The sequence below is a fragment of the Tyto alba genome, unplaced genomic scaffold (assembly GCF_018691265.1).
Source record: "Tyto alba isolate M040663 unplaced genomic scaffold, T.alba_DEE_v4.0 Super-Scaffold_7, whole genome shotgun sequence".
Classification (NCBI taxonomy): Eukaryota; Metazoa; Chordata; class Aves; order Strigiformes; family Tytonidae; genus Tyto; species Tyto alba.
In genome coordinates, this window is record NW_024881328.1 from 1,722,192 (window position 1) to 1,735,299 (window position 13,108).

The 13,108-nt window shown below is 51.0% G+C and overlaps 1 protein-coding gene across 7 annotated transcripts in view; it reads right to left on the reverse strand.

Moving 5' to 3' along the window:
- Positions 1-723: 723 nt before the first annotated feature.
- The window catches only part of GALNT13 (polypeptide N-acetylgalactosaminyltransferase 13), a 143,082-nt gene continuing 130,697 nt past the window's right edge, over positions 724-13,108 (reverse strand). For 3 of the 7 annotated variants that reach the window (XM_032997347.2, XM_042783725.1, XM_042783726.1), the window contains 2 exons: positions 11,836-12,034; positions 724-2,476 (listed from right to left, as the gene is read on the reverse strand). In XM_032997347.2, the coding sequence (XP_032853238.1) occupies positions 11,849-12,034 (186 nt within the window). In that variant the 3' untranslated portion in view covers positions 724-2,476; positions 11,836-11,848. Of the gene's footprint in view, positions 2,477-8,083; positions 8,807-11,835; positions 12,035-13,108 lie in introns of those variants that run through there. The other 4 variants (XM_032997352.2, XM_032997349.2, XR_004407744.2 and 1 more) reach the window with 3 other exon arrangements.

Here is a 13,108-nt window from a genome sequence, read left to right on the forward strand (position 1 = left end):
GAGTAGGACAGTGAGAAGCATTGCCACATCTTGAGAACACCTTCCCCCCACCCCTCCCTTCTTCCCGGGCTCAGCTCTGCTCCCGATATCTCTACCTCCTCCCCCAGTGGTGCAGGAGCAGGGAATGGGGGGTGCAGGCAGTGCTGCTGCTTCCTTCATCTTCGGTGGGGGGAGCTTCTGGAACTTCTTCCCCCTGCTCCATCGTGGTCCCCCTCTCACAGGAGACAGTCCTCCACAAACTTTCTCCAACATGAATTCCTCCCATGGGCCGCAGCATTCCCCACACTGCTCCGTCATGGGTCACCAACTTTCTCTGACTGGATTCCCTCCCACGGCTGCAGCCCTTCCCAAGCTGCTCTGGTGTGGGACTCCCCCGCATGCTGCAATCCTCCCAGCACTGAATTACAGCAGCGGGGCTGCCTTTCCCATGAGACCCCGGCCTTCTTCGGGCACAGCACCTTGATCATCCAGGCAGAAGCCACAGGCCATAAATCAATGTCTGCTCCACCATAGATCTTCCCCCCTCCTTTCTTCCTCTGTTCCCCCACTGACCTTGGTGTTCACGCAGCTGCAGCAACTCCTCCTCACAAGTCCCCCTGCCCGTCACCACGTCCCTTCTTAAATACGTTATCGCAGAGGCGCAGCCGATTGGCTCAATTTCCCAAACATAAGTGGAGCTGACTTGGAGCTGGGGGAGCTTCGAGAAGCTTCTCACAGGGGGCCGCCCCGATAGCCCCCTCCCCTGCCACCAAAAAACTCCACCACTCACTCAACCCAGGACATTGAGCCAGTGTAAGCTCCCTTTTAACGATCTAGCTTTATGCCATCAACTGGATGCCAGCGAGCTCCGTCACTTGGCCTGGAGGAGCCCCTGGCAGGCGCGGTGCTGGCAGGGAGCCCTCCGCGTCCCCCCGGTGCGGGCACCCCTTGCTATTTCTCAGCAGCTCACCCCTCTCCCCAGCAGAATAAAGCCCAGCTGCCGACAAGCACCTCGCAGCGGTGAGTTTGCCCTCCAAGAAAAGGCTCTCTTTTCCTCTGCTGGTTTCTTTGCAATTAAAAAAACGGTTAAAATTTTTTTTTTTTTTTTTTTTTTTTTTTTTCGCTTTTAAATCAGCTCTGTTCCGGTTACCGGTGACACCCCCTCCCAGACCTTCCCGCAGTGCTGCTCTCCCTCCGCGGCCCCGCTCCGCCCAAGGTCCAGGGTCGAGCAGGGGAATCCCACGAGCACCCCCAAACCGACGGGTGCCGCCGAGGCTGGCGGGCGCTCCCCCAATTTATCAGCTGCCCTAAGACGGTCCCAGGCTGGAAGGCCACAAAGAGGCACGTTACGCGGGAATAACGATCTGTACCACGGAGGGATCGTAGCAGAGAAGACAGATACAAACACGCAAGCGCCCAGGGAGAAGCGGGGGGATGAGGGGTGGCTGGAGGGGACACCCCATCTCCTGCCTAAACTCCAAACTCCTCTGCCAAAATCTCCCGCCCGCCTTACGCAGCGCCGGACAGAGACACACGTTGATTAAAATGCAAGTCACACGTCGAAGGATGTCAGGACGTGGCCCTTAACAGGTTAACTGAAAAATAATGAGCGTCATTCTCCCGTAGGTGCCGCAAACAGAACGACCTGGAAAGAAATAGAGAAGCTTTTTGAGAACTGAAATAAAATGTAATCCTCGAATTGGGTTTATAGGGATCTAAAATGTTTGTATCGAATAACAGAAACGGAAGCTTTGTAGCTGCCAACCCGACGGAAATTTAATCAGCTCACCAATCTAAACTTCTTGTATCTGCTTGGCTTCGTAGTCAACTGTGTTACCCGGGAGGTTTCCCTGCCCGCCCACCCCACGATGCAGGACACACTGCCAGTAAGAGCCCTGAAAAATTCCCGGGGCTGCTGCTGGGTAAATGTATGTCTGGCACGTATGGACGGATGTATTTTAACCCCTCGGTTCCGGGAGGAGCGACCAGACCCGGGTGCTTGGGGCTTGGGAGCTCGGGGGTCGGGGATGGGCAGAGGTTCGACTTAAACTCACCCGGGCAATAGTTACCTCTGGAGCTGCTTAGCCTATTTCCATTTATTATCTGCAATTAGGTAATTTCCGCACATTTCAGCGTTTTCAGGCTTTAGCTGGTGCGGAGCACAGCGCGGGGCTCGTGCCCGGCGGGTCCAGAGGGGACGGTGGGTCTGAGAAGCAGGGCGAGCGGATGACAAATAGAATGATCAAGCCGATTATTTGTGACCTGCATTTACAGGAACAGTCCCCGAGCTCGTGGCGCCCGGTCCCACTGGTCTGCAAGCTGCCTGCAGGTGGATTTCAGGGCAGATCCTACCGTCTGGATGCCGCAAAAATACTTCCCAGCTGAGGTTTGAAATGCCAGTTCGAGCGGGTGGAAGCGGTGCCAGGGGATTTGTCCTTAACCCCCGGTGACACCCTGCGGGGCTTCATCCTTGGGGGGGTCTGGCTCCATAAAACCCCTAAACAGACCTCAAAAGAAGAGATAAAAACACGTAATTTTTAAGGGAAATGAAATGTATGTTGTTCCCCTCACTGTAATTTTAGTTCTATAATCAGTCCTAATTATTAACATTTCTAAGAAATGCGAAAAAAAAAACCCCAAACCTCTACGTCTGCATTCATTACTCACAAATAGATTATTTTATGATTCATTTAAATGATTCACATACTATAATTAACACGAGCTCTACAGTTAATTGCATCTTTGCAAAATAGTTTAATAATCGGAGTAGAAACTTGACAGTCATTTTTTTTTTTTAATCGCACATATGCGATGACTGTTTTGTATAAACTGCAGCTCATCAGAAATAAATACACAAATGCACGCTTCTCCGAAGACAACCTGAACCTTGATAAAAAGGATTTGATTTTTTTTCCTCTGTAGTTGCGTGAGCAAGGATGCTACTCTGGACAGGCCTAATCTTGTTAAATGAGACATGAGCTGGTGGTAAGTACGCTGTAGCAGTGTAGAAGGATGAATTATAGAACTCACGTAAAATTGTTATTATAAAAAAATCTTTAGCTTTTTTAATGTTACAGCTTCTTTTTCAGTTACTTTAAGGTAATGCAGATGAAGGCTGCGTAATCTTCTATCGCTTAAAACACTCTTACCGTTTCGCTTAGCTTTTTGTAAGGCTAGTAACAAAAAAGCTTGATTTTGTCCAGCAACTGAAATTAACAGTAAAATCTGAAATAATTCAACATTGGCAAACTATTATTCGTGCTAAAATTTCTCAGGAATCACTTCCGCTAGAGTGATGACATGAACTGATCTCTCCCTCCCAGCCTCCTGAGGATTAATTTTCATTTATGTTTAGAAACCCTTTGTTTTTGAAAATATTCTCCTTCCTCCCTTTTTACCAGAACTTACCCATCCGCTTCAGGATTCAAGATGCGGCTGAAAAACAGAAAATCCCCCCGACCACCAAAACAAGCCTAAGGCTCCGCTGCTGGCATCACAGATTATCTATACCACATACCCAGATTCTTTTGTTTCTTTACAGGAGGATTGTTACCCAAGGGATGAGCAGCGTCACAAACCAGGCGGCTGTCCAACCTGGCCCTTCTCTGCCCACTGATTTATTATTTTTATTATTTTTCCCATTTTTCCCCCCAAACCACTGACGGTTAATGCGGCATTTGGGCAAAACCCAGGGGTTCAAGCGCGGACTCTGACGTGCTTCCTCGGACGGATGCACGGCCCAGCTCGGTTTTCTTGCACGATGACGTTTCCGAGGGGATGGCTGGAAAATTGAGCCTTAAAATGCCAACTGAGGGACAAACACACCCGCGTCGACCCGCCGAGCAGCACTCGCCTGCGGCCGCTTCTCCGCCACTCACATCCCAGCAGGAAAAGCTCCTCTGCCCGTTTCTGAGGCTGTACCTGTAAATAAAGGATCTAAAAATATAGGGGTTGGAGTGGGAAATCTGTTCGGTGTTTTTTTTTTTTTTTTTTTTTTTAACCACATAAAAAAATAAGTACAGGCAGAAAAAGGCAAACGCACCAGAAGAAAACTAAACCGGTATATTTTAATACTACAAAAATGTATAAATATTTAAATGTACAGCAGAGAGTACCAGTATACCATGTAATAACTGTTACAACATTTAAAACGTGTGATTCTTTATCCACAATCTACTTTTATAATTTTAACTTAAACCTGTGTTCCCAGCACTTATTCAGGAGCTTTTGTAAGCGCGTCCCCCAAACCACCGCACCTCTTTTTTTTTTTTTTTTTTTTTTTCTTTTTTTTTTTTTTCCTGCTTCAGAAAACACTGAGAATTCCAACTTTTTTCAACTAAATTTTGTACCATCTCAGAGGGCTGTGACCTTTCCGCAAGGCGACGCTTACCGAGCTGCCCTGAAGCTGTGCTCGCAGAGCAAAAATAAAAATAAAATGGGGGTAGCCACGTATCAGAGCAGTGGTTCTGGCTGGATGTTGCTACACGTTGGAGAATTAAGCGCGGACGCGGAAAGCCACAGAAGCACTAAAACACACTGCTGGTGTTCATTCAACACCGCGGGTCACACAGCAGTTCGTGGTTAGTCGCAGGTTATGCGTGGTGTAGTCTCACCAGCTGTGTTAGCCGGGAAGGACTGCAGCTCCCCGGAAAAAAAAAAAAAAAATAATAAAAAAAAAAAAAATGCCAAGGGTCCCGGGGGGGCTGCGGCATCCACCGGCACGGCCCAACTCCTTCCCACCGCCCCAAAACGTTCCAATATTTAACAGCTCTGGCCCGGCGATCGCCTCGCGCCAGGCTCTGCCCAGCACCCCCACGAGATGCAGCCCCCCGGGCGCGGGGGCAGACGAGATCTCCAACTTCAACTAAAAACCCCCCCCCCCCCGGAACTCGGGGAGTTTTGCAGTTTTTCTTCAAAGCCGCTCTTCGCATGAAGAGTGCCACCAATAAATAAACCCTGGAGGCGACGGGGAAATGCGCGTCGGCAGAGAAAACCCCCCTCGGCCGATTGAGCCGAACGACCTGTTTCAGTTCTGGGGGTGTGCCCGGGCCCCCCCACATCCGTGGGTCGCCAGAAGGCGCCGGGAGATAAAAAGGAACATGGCTTTTTTGCGACGATTACGCTTCGACCTATTCTTCCAAACATTCGGTCGGCCGACGCCGTTACAGCTCGCTCTGATGTCATCAAAGCAAGCCCTCAAAAAATAGGGGAGCCAGCACCACCTGCCCAGTGAAACCAGTAAATATTCAGCGTTTGCAGAGTTCTTGGTAAACACATTGCGCAGAGAGAAGTCGACCCTCCCCAAAGCCTTTCTGAGATAATTCATAAATGGGGAAACAAAGACCAGCCGCTGCTTCTCGGCCGTGGCCTGTTTGAGGGCTCCGAACTTCAGACACTCCCTAACAGCGGCAACCAAAGGAGCCACTTTAAATGATTTTAGCCCAAATCGCTTGCCAAGGCGACACCGGAGTTCAGTGGCAGGAGGACGGGCTGGGGCCCAAGCGCAGTAACTTACTTTAATTCATTAAACCCCATCAGTTACCCCGCTCTGATGCCGTATCAGCATTTAAGACACCCCCACCGCCACCACCTCACTCTCCCTTAATGAGGCTTTGGGTGAAATTCCTCCGCAATGAGACTCAGGGGGTTTCCATACCCTCACCCAGGAGATAAATCCAGGCTCCAGCCCCTCGAAGCCCGTGGGAATGCTGGTCATGACTGAAGTCAAACACGTACTCCCGTGCCTTTTTTTAAGGTCTGAACATGATTTCTAGACGGCGGGCCATCCCGCTAGCGTGCAGCAGACCCGCAATACTTCTGCTCTGGCCGCGAGGGATGCGCCTCCTTGCTCCTAAAGAAGTACAATCCGACACGGAGGCGTTTCACTGCTTTTTTTTCCCCCAAAGCAGGGACGCAGCAGTGCAGGCAACCCAACGCTGCAAGCTCGCTGCCTCAGTCAAGGGCTTGCACACTTCGTACGAACCTTTAGAGTAATTCTAAGGGGAAAAACATTCTTTTCTTCGCCGGGGGTTGCGCCCCGAGCCTAGGCGAGCCGCGCAGGGGTTGCACCCTCCAGCCACGACACCAAGAACCCCCCTTGGGCTCTGCCCCGGGCGGTGTAGGGCCGCGGCAGCCTTCGCCCTCGGCAGCCCCGGGGTGTTTCACAAGCAGCACCCGGGAGAGGCGGCACCACCAACCGCCCTCCCCGAGCGCTCCCGGGCGCTGTGGGACCCGCCGTGACATTTCCTTCCGCAATGACACGCAAAAACCCAGCACCCGGGTACCCGACCTACCGGCACGAGTGGCTGGTGATGTGGCCAAAGCCCTTGGAGAGGAGGCGAGGAAAGGATTTTTTTTTTTTCTCTGCATGGAGATTGGAGTTTCAATTTGTTTGCGAGGCTCCTTCTGTGAAGCAGAATTACAGCCTTCTCCTCTTTTGCTAGCTTTTAAGCTACAGCGTGTACTTTTGGGGTGATTTAAAGATAACTGGAAGACTTTGACCCTACTTTGAGCAGGGAGGCTGGGCTAGACAAGCTTCCAGTCCGTGTTAATCCGCGATACTCTAGCTCCCATGCATGCACAGTAATCACTTTTCCAATTTAATATCCTGTTTTTCATTTAATGATGTGTGTCAAGAAAATATGATCTATAAATTTATAATACGTACATATATGACACTATTAATCCATAACAATCAGAGCATTATACAGAAAATACCGCAATTTTTCATGACCCAGTGCATAAACAGACCTTTTGAGGAACGGTGAGTGAAATAAGGGGAAAACATTTCACCACTTACCCGTGCTGAAATTACGCTGCGGCTGCTGCCCCGCGATTCGGGTCTCTTGAATGTTCTGGACAAGGGGAAGTTACAGACTATTGCCGACAACCCAGCCCAGCCCGTCGCGCAAAGGGGTGCGTTCCGGGGAGCGCGTGCTGCTGGGGTCACTGGAGGAAACGTCACCCGGATGTATGGGAAATGTCACCCGTACATATGGGAATCGTCATCCGTACGTATGGGAAACGTCACCCGGACGTATGGGAAACGTCACCCAAATGTATGGGAATCGTCACCCGTACGTATGGGAAACGTCACCCGGACGTACGGGAAACGTCACCCATACATATGGGAAATGTCACCCATACGTATGGGAAATGTCACCCGTACATATGGGAAATGTCACCCGGACGTATGGGAAATGTCACCCGTACATATGGGAAACATCACCCGGATGTATGGGAAACATCACCCGGACGTATGGGAAACGTCACCCATACATATGGGAAATGTCACCCATACGTATGGGAAACGTCACTCAGACGTATGGGAAACGACACCCGGACGTATGGGGAATGTCACCTGGACGTATGGGGAATGTCACCCAGACATATGGGAAATGTCACCCGGACGTATGGGAAACGTCACCCGTACGTATGGGAGATGTCACCCGGATGTATGGGGAATGTCACCCATACGTATGGGGAATGTCACCCTTACATATGGGAGATGTCACCCGGACGTATGGGAAACATCACCCGGACGTATGGGGAATGTCATCACCCGCACATACAGGACCCCTCCCCACACCCCGCCACCGCACCAGCTCCCGCGGCGCCGCCGGCACGTTTTCCGTAACCACGCTAACGGAACGATGAAGCCACAAAATTGTTAAAAATATAAAGCATCATCTGTCATCGCTACTGCAGCAAGGGTGCCCGGAGCCAGGACTCGGAGCCGATCCAGCTCCACCCTCGGTGCGCAGGGGATCCACGGATGAAGCTCCCGTGTCTTACGTGGGGTGGAGGTTGACAGTAACGCTTCAGGGTAGCAGCCAGGGATCGAGTGTGGACCCAGTCGCAGTCCCCAGTGGTCCCAGTTTTTGGTACCCCTGCTGCAGCTCCCCGGGTGTCAGCCCAGCCACTGCTCTTCGCCGCAGAGGACACTGCAACCGCGCTGGTCTGAGTTACCCACGTGTGTCACTCCCCCTTCTCAACAATCCCGCATCTTTTGCCGTTGCCTCTTTGGATTTCAAGCCCATTCCCAAGCGCAGTCCTTGCTCAGTTTTGCTGCTGCTTTTCCCAACACACCGGATCCATTTATGTATGTTTTTTTTTTTTTTTTTTTTCAATCTCCTGGCACAAACCACAGAGCTTGCGCTCCGTCGGGCGACGTGGCTGCTCAGGGCGGCTCGACGCCAGAGAAATCCCCAAATCCCCACCGCGCTGCCCAGGGAGGCCAGCACCAACCCACCCAGCGCAGGAGACGCCTGCCAGGACGGCTCCCAGTGCCAGTTCGTGTCATAAGGCATTTTATACCGGGTGGCTTTTCCACAGCGGCGCGTGACGCGCCGAAAACGCCCCCCATCCCGACCTCTGCGACGTAGGGTTCTTAGAGGTTTCTCCGGGACCATTTTTGAGCACGTTTGTGTTGACAACGGCGCACGTTTTGACGTTTATGGGCTCAGACGAGCTTCTTTTGAACGGCCGCACGTTTCGAAGGGGCACGTGGAGAGCTGCTGCATCAAGGAAAACCCTCACCCACCCACCCCCCCGCCCCGTGACTTTGCTCTGACAGCTGGGATTTGGAAGGGGCACCAGCACCGCCGGCCTCAGCGAGGAGGGGGGAGGAAGAGGAGGAGGAGGAGGAGAAGGACGTCCCGGCCGAGGCAGCAGGTCGGCGCCGACTTCAAGCACCCAGGGTCATGTTGCGCAGCAGCCACTGCTGGGAACGGCTCTCGCCGCACTCCCTCATGGTGGGAACCATCTTGTCCTCCTCCGACGGCTCATCCAGACACTGGTTGCTGTTGACGTGCCTCAGGGTGAGCCTCTGCAACAGAGAAGGGTAAGAGCTGCAGCGAGGTAAGCAGTGCTGAAACCCAGGAATTGCATTTTCGGTCTTACCGTAGTCACCACCCAGGCTCTACCAGAACTCTACCCAGCTCACCTTCTCCGCCGCGGCCAAGCAACCCGGGGAGCGAGCGCCTCTGCCGAGCCCAGCCACAAACAAAGGCAGCGGGAAGGTACAAAACAAGTGCAAGGAAATGTTATCTCGAAGCAACGGTATTTTGGATTAAGGAGCTTCGTCTCCGGCAACCCGAACACGTGTGCGTTTCACAGGCCAGGGCACTGCTAGGTCAGAAATAATTGTTAACGGAAAAAAACAGTTGCCAAGTCTTATATGAACAACAGCAACACGCAGATGAAAACTCCTCCGTTTCCAATACTATTTTTCTTCTTTGGGACGCCCGTCCCTTTCTATTCCTACCACATGACACCGTATTTCTGAGGAACGGGCGAGTCAGAAGGGAAATAGGACTTATTTGGAAGAAAGAAATCATCTTCTGCTCAAAAGCCTTGGGAGAACATGTTCGTGAAGAGATCCGGGGAAGTTAAAGCTGTGTGCTTAGATAAAACGAGACAGGTACATTTGCAGCTGAGCAGCCCGTGTTCTCCCCAGCGCTCCTCCGGGGTTGATCTGGGGGTTTTACACACAAAATCACCGCAATTAAGCACACCCCTTAAGCGCCTTTGCTAAGAAGCATTGCATTTACCAATTTAGGGTTTCCTAAAAGGTCTTTTGGTTCCTTCAACAAAAAAAAAAAAAAAAAAAAAAGACCCCATTAAGACCGTGCGATGTGCAAATGCGCGCGGGCGCCTGCCCGCACGTTACGTCAGCAGCCGGGACGGAGCAACGCTGGCCGTGCCCTGCGCCCCAGCTCGAGATCACCTTAATCCTCCCCGAAGTAAATATCCGTGTTTGCTACCGCGCCCGATTTGGGGAGTCAGGATTCCGGGCTTGGTTTGGTTCGGTTTGTCCCCCGGGTGTTTTACAGATCCTCTCCCTCCAGGGCCACAAGGCCGTGCCGCGGAGCAAACCCAAGCCCGGGCGCCCGTCCCCTGCCGCAAGCCCCTTCTTCCATTGCTTTTAAAAACAGTCAAGCGACCTACGGGGGCAGGTCAACGCTCCGGGTGAAGCGGTCAAACAAAGCCTGAGCTGTCGTTCGGCAGCTCCACGCGGCTGATAACCCAGCCCCACCAAGAGCAACCAAGGGAATACGGGATTTCAGGGCTGCGACCCGGTTGGCGGATCCTCCGCTGGAGCAGAGGCCGGCTTCGACCGTCAAACACCGCGCAGAGGAACGGAGAGGGGAGCGAGAACGGGCAGCAAAAATTCTGCAGCCTCCTGGAGGAGGGAGAAGGGGGGGGGGGGGAGGCAGCCCCCGCGACCGCGGAGCCCGACCCGAAGCCTCGGGGCTGCGGGACGGCGGCGATTTCCTTCGAGACAGCGACTTCCAGAGCGGTGGAGGCTGCTCGCTCCACCACACGCACGGAAAAGGGGTCATTTTAGCAGCTAGCGTCTCTGATGCAGTCTCACTGCTAATAAAACACCATTTGTGTATCTTCATATTACAAAAAAAAAAAAAAAAAGACGCCTATTGTCTGGTGTTTCAATTAAACTGCTGGGAAATGCTAACACTGCCAACAGCCGGTGCGGGTTTGTTACCCAAACCCGTAGCTGCTCCAGCGCACTGCGGAATTCTCCACTGCAGTTCACACCCGACCGCCGTGTCACATATTAACGCCCCTAATTTCTATTATGAGTATTCTTTCAATAGCTTGTCCCTCGAGATTCGCTCCTCGGTTTAAAACAAACTGTCACGCAATTCTCAGAGAAGCAGCCCGCGGATTTTATAACAAACCACCGAGGGGCCATTTGATATGCATTCGGTGATGAATATAAGGCATTTTCCCCCCTAATTACAAGAGGAAAGAATTAGTAGTGCTAACTGAAGTAGCTTGTTTACTAAATAGCACTGCTCAAAGCGTCACTGATTCTTCACTTATATTGTTTTAAGTGCAATTAAGCCACTATCATTTTCTACTATAACCAGAAATGCAAACAAGTCTAAAAACGCTGCTGTTGCCTTCATCAGCTGTTCCCTTTTATTCAGCGCACAATTTCATGCTAGATTACCATATCATTGGGATTTTCAACTGTCTCATAAATTTCTTCTTTCTGCGTTCTATCATTATTTATGCTATTCCAAAAAAAAAAAAAAAAAAAAAAGGTCTCGTTTGCTTGGAAAACAATTAATTACTAGGCAATGCGACGCTCACACGAGCCAGCCTCGAATCTGTATTTTGCTCCAACGTGAGAACGCGCAGACATGCGCACGCACGGGAGCGAGCTCGGCAGTTTCCCGCTTACCAAACGGATGCAAATACCGACTCTGACGAGTGAGGACCCTGAGCACTTTATGGCACCGCGAGGGAGCGCAGACCCTCTCCTCGGGCAGGAGGGGAACGTCGTTTGGGGAGCAGGTAAGAAATGAGAGCAGCCCCGGCTTGTTCCCCTGCCCGCCCTGCCCGTTACATCACCCAGCAAAACCCTCCAGGAAAAAAAAAAACCAGTCTTTGGCACAATACTGTGATTCCTTACGCGATTAATATTTCAGCAGTTTCCGTCAATGCTTTGGAATTATCCGTGACTACCATCTCTAGGACTGGACCACTTACAATTGGGACTTTTCAAAAGGAACCTACGTCTCCAAAAAATATTACGCGATTGGCATCATTTATGCGTCTTGGATGAGGGACCAAATCTTCAGCTACTGCAAACAGCAACGGTCACGCTGACATCAATATCACAGAAGTAGCTCAAGACAGTTAAATGAATCTAAAATTAGTTACAATGAATAATAACTAACACTAAACATACACAACATGCTGTAAACATACAATCATCTGAGAAAACAGGAAAGGAATTCAGGTGAGTTGGACAGGAAGAGAGCGGAGAAGCATTTTTCTGGGAAAAGCTTAAATCATTACACACTATAATTGCTTTTTGATACCAACCTCCGACCGTTCGTTAAAGGAAATAGTCAGTGGGGCTGTAAAAAATGTTTCTAAAGACTTCCAGCCTCGTGTAGTTCCTTAGCATCCACGTTTGCAAGGGGCTGCCATTGCAAGCCTCCACCGTGGGACCGTGGGTGCCATCCTCTATCCTGCCTAGCGTCAGGCACGACTGGGTGATTATATGAAGAAATGTACGGGTCTGCACGACAGAGAAATGGTAAAAGTGAACAAAACCAGCAGGGACAGAGAGAAACAAAGGAAAAAGCAACAGGCACTTTGCTTCGGCGTCCATGGCAGTGAACCAGAGGAAGGGAGGAGCGCTCCAGTGGGTAACCGTGCCTGCAAACACCCCGGTGTGGGACTGCAGGCAAACTGTGCTAGCTTGCACACACAGAACACGCCCACAAACAGAGGCCTCTTCGTGATCCGGGCTTTAGTTTCACCAAAAACCCCTTCTCCCTGCGCTGCTCTGAGGGACCCACTCCCTCCCCGTTTCGCAGTTCAGCCCCGGGCGTGCCCCTGAACCCTCCTCCCCATCGCATACACGCTGCCTTGCTGCCATCAGCATTCCCCACGGCCCAGCGAGGTTTGGGCAGAGATGATGTTCCCACCGCACCGATACCCTGCACTAAACATCCCGAAGCTTTCTCGGGCTTTACTGAATCAAAAATATAACGAATTATAAACATTTACATGGAAGGAGACAGGAACTTTTTGGCCAATTACAATCTCAGCTCTTCCTTTACCGTGCCGGCACCGAGCTGGAGGGGAGCTTTTATTTCCCTCTGTTGTGGCAGGCTGGGGATGCTCCTCCTGCATCCCCGTGTTTGGTTTGGGAAGGGAAAAAGTAACGTACGTATAAAGAGGTCACTAAAAATATCAAGAATAAATGTCCTTGTAATGTCACTTCGAGTAACCGGCGTGAACATTAACGCTTGTTTTGATTTCACTGCGTGTTATCGCTTTGTGTTCGCTTCTACTATTCTTTTAAGGGAAAGCAGAGGTACGTAAATAAATTACTTTCAAATGTAATGATCTCTCTGTATTGCGTGCTTATATTAAATGCCTAAATCTGGTAGATTCTTCGCAGGGGTATAAAGAGCACTAAGCATTACCTCGGTGTTATCTGACCCGACCCTTTCCTCCGGTACACGCAAGTTTAACTTGCGCCCATCAGCAAGGCTGCGCTGACTGTAGAAAATCTATAGCAACGGAAGCAAGAGATCACTTGTCCCCTTCACTCATTTTATTAAACAGCCCGACACCGCGCAGC